This window comes from Tinamus guttatus, unplaced genomic scaffold (genome assembly GCF_059628265.1).
Source record: "Tinamus guttatus ecotype Peru unplaced genomic scaffold, ASM5962826v1 Tinamus_guttatus_pri_ptg001791l, whole genome shotgun sequence".
Lineage (NCBI taxonomy): Eukaryota > Metazoa > Chordata > Aves > Tinamiformes > Tinamidae > Tinamus > Tinamus guttatus.
The window spans coordinates 1-12,106 of NW_028290325.1; the positions used below are offsets into that span (position 1 = coordinate 1).

A 12,106-nucleotide genomic window follows, 5' to 3' on the forward strand; every position below is an offset into this window, starting at 1 on the left:
GGGTTTTCCCCGCGCGCCGCCCCGCCCCCCCCGCGGCCGCCCCAGCCAATGGGCGCCGGGGGTTCCCCGGCTGGCCCCGCCCCCCGCGCCGCGTGGGCCCCCCCCGGCCCCGCCCCTCCGGTCCCGCCCGTCCCGGTCCCGGTCCCGGTCCCGGTCCCGGTCCCGCCATGGAGTCCGGAGGCTCCCGGGGCTGCCCCGGCGCCTGCGCCGCCTTCGTCCGCACCCACAAGGGGCTGGTGCTGCTGGGCGAGATCGTGAGTGCGGGCCCTTTAAGAGAAACCCCCGCGCGGGCCCTTTAAGGGGATCTCCCGCGCGGACCCTCTAAGGGAATCCCCCGTGCGGACCCTTTAAGGGGATCCCCCTCGCGGCCCCTTTAAGGGGATCCCCCTCATGGACCCTTTAAGGGAATCCCCCTCGCGGCTCCTTTAAGAGAATCCCCTTGCGGCCCCTCTAAGGAAATGCGGGCGTGGGCCCTTTAAGAGAATCCCCCGCGCGGCCCCTTTAAGGGAATCCCCCACGCGGCCCCTTTAAGGGGAACCCCTGCTCGGCCCCTTTAAGAGAATCCCCCGCGCGGCCCCTTTAAGGGAATCCCTTTAAGGGAATCCCCCACGCGGCCCCTTTAAGGGAATCCCCCTCGCGGACCCTTTAAGGGAATGCGGACGCGGCCCCTTTAAGGGAATCCCCCACGCGGCCCCTTTAAGGGGATCCCCCTCGCGGCCCCTTCAAGGGAATCCCCCTCGCGGCCCCTTTAAGACCCTCGCTGGTACCTGGTGGGCGGGGGGCGTCGTTGCCCCTTTAAGACGCGCCCAGCCCACGTGGAGCCGCCGTTGCCCCTTTAAGGAGGGGAATCCCCTCGCGCGGCCCCTTTAAGACTCTTGGGCGGGGCGGGCAGGGGGGTCGTTGCCCCTTTAAGACACGCGGAGCCGCCGTTGCCCTTTTAAGGCGGTTCCATAGGCTGCCTATAGGTGCTGCGGCGCATGCGCGGTGTGGCCGTGCGCTCCATAGGGACCCATGGATGCTCCATAGGGCCCCGTGGGGACACATAGATGGTCCGCAGGTTCCATAGGGCCCCTATAGGTGCTCTATAGGTGCTCTATGGGCGCTCTATAGGTTCTCTATATGTCCCTATATGTATAGGTGCTGTGCGTGCTCACCCTGGCATGCTGGGGTGCGGCCCTGTGTGCTCCGTGGGGCCCCATAGACGCTCTATAGACACTGCATAGACACTCCATAGATGCTCTATAGACGCTCTATAGGTGCTCCATAGGTGCCCTATCCCTATAGACCCTATGCATCGTGACCCTGGTGTGCTATGGTGCGTCACTGTGTGCTCCATGGTGCCCCATAGACACTCCATAGACGCTCTATAGACACTCTATAGGCGTTCTATAGGTGCCCTACCCCTATAGACCCTATGCGTTATCACCCTGGTGCGCTATGGCGCGTCGCTGTGTGCTCCACGGCGCCCCATAGACACCCCATAGACACTCTATAGGTGCTCTATAGACGCTCTATAGGCGCTCTATACGTCCCTACCCCTATATATCCTATGCGTTATCACCCTGGTGTGCTACAGTGCATCGCTGTGTGCTCCATGGAGCCCCATAGACACCCCATAGACACTCTGTAGATGCTCTATAGGTGCTCTATAGACACTCTATAGGCGCTCTATAGGTGCCCTGTCCCTATAGACCCTATGCGTTATCACCCTGGTGTGCTACGGCGCGTCGCTGTGTGCTCCACGGGATCCCATAGACACCCCATAGACACCCCATAGACACCCCATAGACACTCTATAGGTACTCTATAGGCACTCTATAGGCGCTCTATACGTCCCTACCCCTATAGACCCTATGCGTCGTCACCCTGGTGTGCTACGGCGCCTTGCTGTGTGCTCCACGGGGTCCCATAGACACCCCATAGACACCCCATAGACACTCCATAGACACTCCATAGACGCTCTATAGACACTCCATAGGCGCTCTGTAGGTGCCCTGTCCCTATAGACCCTATGCGTCGTCACCCTGGTGTGCTACGGCGCGTCGCTGTGTGCTCCACGGGATCCCATAGACACCCCATAGACACTCTATAGGAGCTCTATAGGCACTCTATAGGCGCTCTATACGTCCCTACCCCTATAGACCCTATGCGTCGTCACCCTGGTGTGCTACGGCGCGTCACTGTGTGCTCCATGGAGCCCCATAGACACCCCATAGACACTCCGTAGATGCTCTATAGGTGTTCTATAGACACTCTATAGGTGCCCTACCCCTATAGATCCTGTGCGTTATCACCCTGGTGTGCTACGGCGCGTCGCTGTGTGCTCCACGGGGCTCCATAGACACTCCATAGACACCCCATAGACACTCCATAGACGCTCTATAGACACTCCATAGGCGCTCTATACGTCCCTACCCCTATAGACCCTATGCGTCATCACCCTGGTGTGCTACGGCGCGTCACTGTGTGCTCCACGGGGTCCCATAGACACCCCATAGACACCCCATAGACACTCCATAGACACTCCATAGACGCTCTATAGACACTCCATAGGCGCTCTATACGTCCCTACCCCTATAGACCCTATGCGTCGTCACCCTGGTGTGCTGCGGCGCGTCGCTGTGTGCTCCACGGGATCCCATAGACACCCCATAGACACCCCATAGACACCCCATAGACACTCTATAGGTACTCTATAGGCACTCTATAGGCGCTCTATACGTCCCTACCCCTATAGATCCTATGCGTTATCACCCTGGTGTGCTACGGCGCGTCGCTGTGTGCTCCACGGGGTCCAATAGATACCCCATAGACACCCCATAGACACTCCATAGATGCTCCATACACACTCTATAGATGCTCTATAGACACTCTATAGGCGCTCTATACGTTCCTACCCCTATAGATCCTATGTGTTATCACCCTGGTGTGCTACGGCGCGTCACTGTGTGCTCCACGGGGTCCAATAGACACCCCATAGACACTCTATAGGCACTCCATAGGGGCTCTATAGACACTCTATAGGCGCTCTATAGGTGCCCTGTCCCTATAGACCCTATGCGTCGTCACCCTGGTGTGCTACGGCGCATCACTGTGTGCTCCACGGCGCCCTATAGACACCCCATAGACACTCTATAGGTACTCTATAGGCACTCTATAGGCGCTCTATACGTCCCTACCCCTATAGACCCTGTGCATCATCACCCTGGTGTGCTGCGGCGTGTCGCTGTGTGCTCCATGGCGCCCCATAGACACCCCATAGACACTCCATAGACACCCCATAGACACCCCATAGACACCCCATAGACGCTCCATAGACGCTCCATAGGCGTTCTATAGGTGCCCTGTCCCTATAGACCCTATGCGTCGTCACCCTGGTGTGCTACGGCGCGTCACTGTGTGCTCCATGGGATCCCATAGACACTCCATAGACACCCCATAGACACTCTATAGGCACTCCACAGACGCTCTATAGGCGCTCTATACGTTCCTACCCCTATAGACCCTATGGGTTATCACCCTGGTGTGCTACGGCGCGTCGCTGTGTGCTCCACGGCGCCCCATAGACACCCCATAGACACTCTATAGACACTCCATAGACACTCTATAGGCACTCCACAGACGCTCTATAGGCGCTCTATAGGTGCCCTGTCCCTATAGACCCTATGCGTCATCACCCTGGTGTGCTACGGCGCGTCCCTGTGTGCTCCACGGGGTCCCATAGACACTCCATAGACGTTCCATAGACGCTCCATAGGCATTCTATAGACACTCTATAGGCGCTCTATAGGTGCCCTGTCCCTATAGACCCTATGCGTCGTCACCCTGGTGTGCTACGGCGCGTCCCTGTGTGCTCCACGGGGTCCCATAGACACCCCATAGACACTCTATAGGAGCTCTATAGACACTCTATAGGCGCTCTATAGGTGCCCTGTCCCTATAGACCCTATGCGTTATCACCCTGGTGTGCTACGGCGCGTCCCTGTGTGCTCCACGGGATCCCATAGACACCCCATAGACACTCCATAGACACTCTATAGGAGCTCTATAGACGCTCCATAGGCGCTCTATAGGTGCCCTGTCCCTATAGACCCTATGCGTCGTCACCCTGGTGTGCTACGGCGCGTCGCGCTCGCCCGGCTACGTCGGCGTCGCCGTCTCCGAACTCGTCTTCGCCGCCGCCTTCCTCCTCCTCTACGCGATGGGGCTGCAGCGGCGCCTGCCCGGCGTGCACTGGGGCTGGACCGTGAGCTATAGGGGCTATAGGGGCTATAGGGGACCGCGGGGGTCTATAGGGGTCTGGGGGCGTCTATGGAGGGTCTATGAGGGGTAATGGGGGGTCTATGAGGGGTTATTGGGGGTCTATGGGGGGTTACTGGGGCTCATGGGGGATCTATGAGGGTAATGGGGGTCTATGGGGGCTATAGGGGCTATAGGGGCTATAGGGGACTATTGGGGTCTATAGGGGTCTGGGGGGTTATTAGGAGTCTGGGGGGTTATTGGGGGTCTATGGGGGGTTATAGGGGCTCATGGGGGATCTATGAGGGGTAATGGGGGTCTATGGGGGCTATAGGGGCTATAGGGGACCACGGGGGTCTATAGGGGTCTGGGGGGGTTATTAGGGGTCTGGGGGGGTTATTGGGGGTCCTTCCTCCTCCTCTACGCGGGGGGGCTGCAGCGGCGCCTGCCCGGCGTGCACTGGGGCTGGACCGTGAGCTATAGGGGCTATAGGGGCTATAGGGGCTATAGGGGACCGCGGGGGTCTACAGGGGTCTGGGGGCGTCTATGGAGGGTCTATGAGGGGTAATGGGGGGTCTATGAGGGGTCATGGGGGCTCATGGGGGTCTATAGGGGGGTAATGGGGGTCTATGGGGGCTATAGGGGCTATAGGGGACCACGGGGGTCTATAGGGGTCTGGGGGCGTCTATGGAGGGTCTATAAGGGGTAATGGGGGGTCTATGAGGGGTTATTGGGGGTCTATGAGGGGTTACTGGGGCTCATGGGGGATCTATGAGGGGTAATGGGGGTCTATGGAGGCTATAGGGGCTATAGGGGACCATGGGGGTCTATAGGGGTCGGGGGGGGTCTGGGGGGTTATTAGGGGTCTGTGGGGGGTTATTGGGGGTCTATGAGGGGTAATGGGGGTCTATGAGGGGTTATTGGGTGTCTATGGGGGGTCTATGGGGGCTCATGGGGGGTCTATAAGGGGGTAATGGGGGTCTATAGGGGCTATAGGGGCTATAGGGGACCATTGGGGTCTATAGCGGTCTGGGGGGGGGTCTGTGGGGTTATTGGGGGTCTGCGGGGGGTTATTGAGGGTCTATGAGGAGTTATGGGGGTCATGGGGGTCTATAGGGGGTAATGGGGGTCTATGGGGGGCTATAGGGGCCTATAGGGGACCACGGGGGTCTATAGGGCGCTGGAGGAGGGTCTATGAGGGGTTATTGGGGGCCTATGGGGGGTTATGGGGGTCATGGGGGGTCTATGAGGGGTAATGGGGGTCTATGGGGGCTATAGGGGCTATAGGGGACCACGGGGGTCTATAGGGGTCTGGGGGCATCTATGGAGGGTCTATGAGGGGTAATGGGGGGTCTATGAGGGGTTATTGGGGGTCTATGAGGGGTTATGGGGGCTCATGGGGGATCTATGAGGGGTAATGGGGGTCTATAGGGGCTATAGGGGCTATAGGGGACCACGGGGGTCTATAGGGGTCTGGGGGGGTTATTAGGGGTCTGGGGGGGTTATTGGGGGTCCTTCCTCCTCCTCTACGCGATGGGGCTGCAGCGGCGCCTGCCCGGCGTGCACTGGGCTGGACCGTGAGCTATAGGGGCTATAGGGGCTATAGGGGACCACGGGGGTCTACAGGGGTCTGGGGGCGTCTATGGAGGGTCTATGAGGGGTAATGGGGGGTCTATGAGGGGTTATTGGGGGTCTATGGGGGGTTATGGGGGGTCTATGGGGGGTAATGGGGGTCTATGGGGGCTATAGGGGCTATAGGGGACCACGGGGGTCTATAGGGATCTGGGGGGGTTATTAGGGGTCTGTTGGGGGTTATTGGGGGTCTATAGGGGACCGCGGGGGTCTACAGGGTAATGGGGGTCTATGGGGGCTATAGGGGCTATAGGGGCTATAGGGGACTATTGGGGTCTATAGGGGTCTGGGGGGTTATTAGGGGTCTGGGGGGTTATTGGGGGTCTATGAGGGGTTATGGGGGCTCATGGGGGATCTATGAGGGGTAATGGGGGTCTATGGGGGCTATAGGGGCTATAGGGGACCACGGGGGTCTATAGGGGTCTGGGGGCGTCTATGGAGGGTCTATAAGGGGTAATGGGGGGTCTATGAGGGGTTATTGGGGGTCTATGAGGGGTTACTGGGGCTCATGGAGGATCTATGAGGGGTAATGGGGGTCTATGGAGGCTATAGGGGCTATAGGGGACCATGGGGGTCTATAGGGGTCGGGGGGGGTCTGGGGGGTTATTAGGGGTCTGTGGGGGTTATTGGGGGTCTATGAGGGGTAATGGGGGTCTATGAGGGGTTATTGGGGGTCTATGGGGGGTCTATGGGGGCTCATGGGGGGTCTATAAGGGGGTAATGGGGGTCTATAGGGGCTATAGGGGCTATAGGGGACCATTGGGGTCTATAGGGGTCTGGGGGGGGTCTGGGGGGTTATTAGGGGTCTGTGGGGTGTTATTGAGGGTCTATGAGGAGTTATGGGGGTCATGGGGGTCTATAGGGGGGTAATGGGGGTCTATGGGGGGCTGTAGGGGCCTTTAGGGGACCACGGGGGTCTATAGGGTGCTGGAGGGGGGTCTGGGGGGGTTATTGGGGGTCTGGGGGGGCTTATTGGGGGTCTATGGGAGGTTATGGGGGTCATGGGGGGTCTATAGGGGGGTAATGGGGGTCTATGGGGGCTATAGGGGGTAATAGGGGTCTACAGGGGTCTGGGGGGGTCTGGGGGGGTTATTGGGGGTCTATGGGGGGTTATGGTGGTCATGGGGGGTCTATAGGGGGGTAATGGGGGTTTATGAGGGGCTATAGGGGACCACGGGGGTCTATAGGGGTCTGGGGGCATCTATGGAGGGTCTATGAGGGGTAATGGGGGGTCTATGAGGGGTTATTGGGGGTCTATGGGAGGTTATGGGGGTCATGGGGGTCTATAGGGGGGTAATGGGGGTCTATGGGGGCTATAGGGGGTAATAGGGGTCTACAGGGGTCTGGGGGAGTCTGGGGGGGTTATTGGGGGTCTATGGGGGGTTATGGTGGTCATGGGGGGTCTATAGGGGGGTAATGGGGGTCTATAGGGGCTATAGGGGCCTATAGGGGACTACGGGGGTCTATAGGGCTCTGGGGGCGTCTATGGAGTATAGGGAGTCTCTAGGGGTCTCTGGGGAGTCTAGGGGGGGTCTATAGGGGTCTATGGGGAGCATAGGGGGTCTCTAGGGGTCTATGGGGAGTGTAGGGGGTCTCTAGGGCTCTAGGGGGAGTATAGGGGGTCTATAGGGGTCTATGGGGAGTCTAGGGGGATCCATAGGGGTCTATGGGGAGTATAGGGGGGTCTATAGGGGTATAGGGGGAGCATAGGGGTCTCTAGGGGTCTATGGGGAGTATAGGGGTCTATAGGGGTCTCTGGGGAGTCTAGGGGGTCTCTAGGGCTCTAGGGAGAGTATGGGGGTCTATAGGGGTCTATGGGGAGTCTAGGGGGATCCATAGGGGTCTATGGGGAGTATAGGAGTCTATGGGGGTCTCTGGGGAGTCTGGGGGGTCTCTAGGGATCTCTGGGGAATCTAGGGGGATCCATAGGGGTCTCTGGGGAGTATAGGGGTCTCTGGGGGGTCTATGGGGAGTATAGAGGTCTATAGGAGTCTAGGGGGAGTCTAGGGGGATCTATAGGGGTCTATGGGGAGTATAGGGGGTCTATAGGGGTCTCTGGGGAGTCTAGGGGGGTCTATGGGGGTCTATGGGAAGTATAGGGGATCTATAGGGGCCTATGGGAAGTATAGGGGTTCTATAGGGGTCTCTGGGGAGTCTAGGGATCTCTAGGGGTCTCTGGGGAGTCTAGGGGTGTCTATAGGGGTCTATGGGGAGTATAGGGGGTCTATAGGGGTCTCTGGGGAGTCTAGGGGGGTCTATGGGGGTCTATGGGGAGTCTAGGGGGTCTATAGGGCCCTATAGGGGGTGCCAAGGCCGCTCCCCCCAGGACTTCATCCGCTGCGTCGTCGGCTGCCTCCTCTTCCTCATCACGTCCCTCATCGTCCTCATCGGGCACCGCGACGGCGCCGGCACCGCGGCGGGGGTGAGCGAAAAGCGCCCGGATTCGCCCCAAAACGGGCCAAAACTGCCCGGATTCACCCCAAAACGGGCCCGAACCGCCCGGATTCACCCCAAAACTGCACGGATTCACACCAAAATGGGCCTGAACCGCCCCGATTCACCCCAAAACTGCCCGGATTCGCCCCAAAACAGGCCCGAACCGCCCGGATTCGCCCCAAAACTGCACAGATTCACCCCAAAACAGGCCAAAACTGCCCGGATTCGCCCCAAAATGAGTCCGAACCGCCCCGATTCACCCCAAAACGGGCCCGAACCGCCTGGATTCGCCCCAAAATGGGCCTGAACCGCCCGGATTCACCCCAAAACTGCACGGATTCACCCCAAAACGGGACAAAACTGCCCGGATTCGCCCCAAAACGGGCCTGAACCGCCCCGATTCACCCCAAAACGGGCCAAAACTGCCCGGATTCGCCCCAAAATGAGTCCGAACTGCCTGGATTCGCCCCAAAATGAGTCCGAACCGCCCCGATTCACCCCAAAACGGGCCCGAACCGCCTGGATTCACCCCAAAATGGGCCCGAAACCGCCCGGATTCACCCCAAAACTGCACGGATTCACCCCAAAATGGGCCCAAACCGCCCCAATTCACCCCAAAATGGGCCAGAACCGCCCAGATTCGCCCCAAAACCGCCCCGATTCACCCCAAAACGGGCCTGAACCGCCCCGATTCACCCCAAAATGAGTCCGAACTGCCCCGATTCACCCCAAAACTGCCCGGATTCACCCCAAAATGAGCCCAAACTGCCCGGGTTCACCCCAAAATGGGACAAAACCTCCCACATTCACCCCAAAATGGGCCCGAACCGCCCCGATTCATCCCGAAACGGGCCCGAACTGCCCTGATTCACCCCAAAATGGGCCTGAACTGCCCCGATTCACCCCAAAATGGGACAAAACCACCCAGATTCACCCCAAAATGAGTCCGAACTGCCCCGATTCACCTCAAAATGGGCCCGAACCGCCCGCATTCACCCCAAAACCGCCCGGATTCACCCCAAAATGAGCCCAAAGCGCCTGGATTCACCCTGAAATGTCCCCAAAGTGCCCGGATTCACCCCCAAACAGCCCCCAAACTGCCTGGATTTGCCCCAAACGGCCCCAAAACCACCCGTATTCGCCCCAAAACTGCCCAGGTTCACCCCCAAAACCGCCTGGATTCACCCCAAAACGGCCCCAAACTGCCCTGATTCAACCCAAAACCGCCCTGGTTCACCCCAAAATGGGCCCAAAACCGCCCGGATTCACCCCAAAACGGGCCCAAAGCGCCTGGATTCACCCAAACAGCCCCAAAACCGCCCGGATTCGCCCCAAAACGGGCCCGAACCGCCCCGATTCACCCCAAAACTGCCCAGATTCACCCCAAAACGGGCCCGAAACCTCCCAGATTCACCCCCAAACAGCCCCAAAAACGCCTGGATTTGGCCCAAACGGCCCCCAAACCCCCCCGAATTTGCCCCAAACGGCCCCAAACCCCCCCGAATTTGCCCCAAATGGCCCCAAAACCGCCCGGATTCGCCCCAAAACGCCCCCCTCATCCCGCAGGTTTTCGGGCTCCTGGCCGGGATCCTCCTGGGATACGACGGGTTCATCACGCTGCCCACGCGGCAGAGCCCGGCCGCGCCCGGTACGGAACGCCGGGAACGCCGGGAATGCCGCGGGAATGCCGTGGGAATGCTGGGAATGCCGCGGGAATGCCGTGGGAATGCCGGGAATGTCGGGAATGCCGGGAATGTCGCGGGAATGTCAGGAATGCCGCGGGAATGCCGCGGGAATGCCGGGAATTCCGGGAATGCCGTGGGAATGCCGGGAATGCCGCGGGAATGCCGTGGGAACGCCGGGAACGCCGGGAATGCCGGGAATGCCGGGAATTCCGGGAATGCCGTGGGAATGCTGGGAATGCCGCGGGAATGCCGGGAATGTCGGGAATGCTGGGAATGCCGCGGGAATGCTGGGAATTCCAGGAATGCCGTGGGAATGCCGCGGGAATGCCAGGAATGCCGGGAATCTCGTGGGAATGCCGGGAATTCCGGGAATGTCGGGAATTCTGGGAATGCCGCGGGAATGTCGGGAATGCCATGGGAATGCTGAGAATGACGCGGGAATTCTGCGAGAATTCCGCGAGAATTCCAGGAACGCTGGGAATTCTGCGGGAATTCTGGGAATGCCGTGGGAATGCTGGGAATGCCGGGAATGCCATGGGAATGCCGGGAATGCCGTGGGAATTCCGGGAATGCCGTGGGAATGCCGGGAATGCCGTGGGAATGCCGTGGGAATGCTGGGAATGCCGGGAATGTCGGGAATGCCGGGAATGCCGCGGGAATTCTGCGAGAATTCCACGAGAATTCCAGGAACGCTGGGAATTCTGCGGGAATTCTGGGAATGCCGTGGGAATGCTGGGAATGCCGGGAATGCCGGGAATTCCAGGAATGCTGTGGGAATGCCGGGAATGCCGTGGGAATTCCAGGAATGCCGGGAATCCCGTGGGAATGCCGGGAATGCCGGGAATGCCATGGGAATGCTGAGAATGATGCGGGAATTCTGCGAGAATTCCGCGAGAATTCCGGGAACGCTGGGAATTCTGCGGGAATTCTGGGAATTCCGCGGCAATTATGGGAATTCCGCAAGAATTCCGCAAGAATTCTGGGAATGCTGGGAATGCCGTGGGAATGCCGGGAATCCCGTGGGAATGCCGGGAATGCCGTGGGAATTCCAGGAATGCTGGGAACGCCATGGGAATTCTGGGAATGCTGGGAATTCCACGGGAATTCCGGGAATGCCACGGGAAATCCGGGAATGCTGCCGGGAATGCTGCGGGAATTCTGGGAATGCTGGGAATTCTGGGAATGCCGTGGGAATTCCGGGAATTCCGTGAGAATTCCGCGAGAATTCTGGGAATGCTGGGAACGCCGTGGAAATGTTGGGAATTCCGGGAATGCTGCGGGAATGTCGGGAATTCCGGGAATTCTGTGGGAATTCCGGGAATTCCGCCCGTTTTCACCCGTTTCTTTCTCTCCGCAGAGTCCCCGGAAGGTCCCTGACCCCCCCCAAGGCCTTAAGTTATAGGGGGGGGGGGCCCGGACGCCTGGGCCCTTCCCGGCGGCTCCGCAAGCGCCTCGTCCCGCTGCTTCCCCTATAGGCGCTTCCTATAGGGACCCTATAGGGACATTATAGGGGGGTGCCACGCGCGGCCCCCCCGCCCCAGCGGCCGCCGGGGTCCTGCTTGGGGAGGGCGGGGTTTTTTTTTGGAAAATAAACGTTTTTTCACGGCAATTTTGGGGTTTTATTTATGGTTTCTATAGGGGGTTCCTATAGGGTAGACGTGAGCGCCCGCGAGGCGGCGCGAACTACAACTCCCAGCGTGCCCCGCGGCCGCGCGCATGCGCGGGATGGTGTCCCCCCCCCCCCCCGCGCGCGTGCGCTGTCAGCTCCGCCGCCGCCCCCCCCCGCCCGCGCATGCGCAGTCACCTCCCTCCCCGCCTGCGCGCGCTGCGTCCCGCGCCGTCCCCGCCGCCGCCGCCGCCTGCGTCGTCACTTCCGCCTCTCCCACCCGTTTCCGGGTCCCCGGCTCCGGTAAAAGCGGCGGCGGGGACGTTAACGGAGGCGGGGGGCGGGGGGGAGGGTTGGGGGGCGCGGGGCGCTCTGCGCATGCGCCGCCAGAAGGCGGGAAATGCGGGGGGGGAGGAGGGGGTCTCTGCGCATGCGCCACCAGAAGGCGGGAAGGGCGGGGGAGGAGGGGGTCTCTGCGCATGCGCCGCCAGAAGGCGGGAAAGGGGGA

The 12,106-nt window shown here is 60.1% G+C and overlaps 1 protein-coding gene across 1 annotated transcript; it reads left to right on the forward strand.

Moving 5' to 3' along the window:
• Window positions 1-118: 118 nt before the first annotated feature.
• LOC148590056 (proteolipid protein 2-like) lies at window positions 119-11,369 on the forward strand. Its single transcript, XM_088539526.1, has 5 exons — window positions 119-254; window positions 4,091-4,246; window positions 8,198-8,293; window positions 9,874-9,955; window positions 11,350-11,369. The coding sequence occupies exons 1-5, from the start codon at window positions 168-170 to the stop codon at window positions 11,367-11,369; spliced, it is 441 nt and encodes a 146-aa protein (XP_088395652.1). The 5' UTR covers window positions 119-167.
• The last annotated feature ends 737 nt before the right edge of the window (window positions 11,370-12,106 follow it).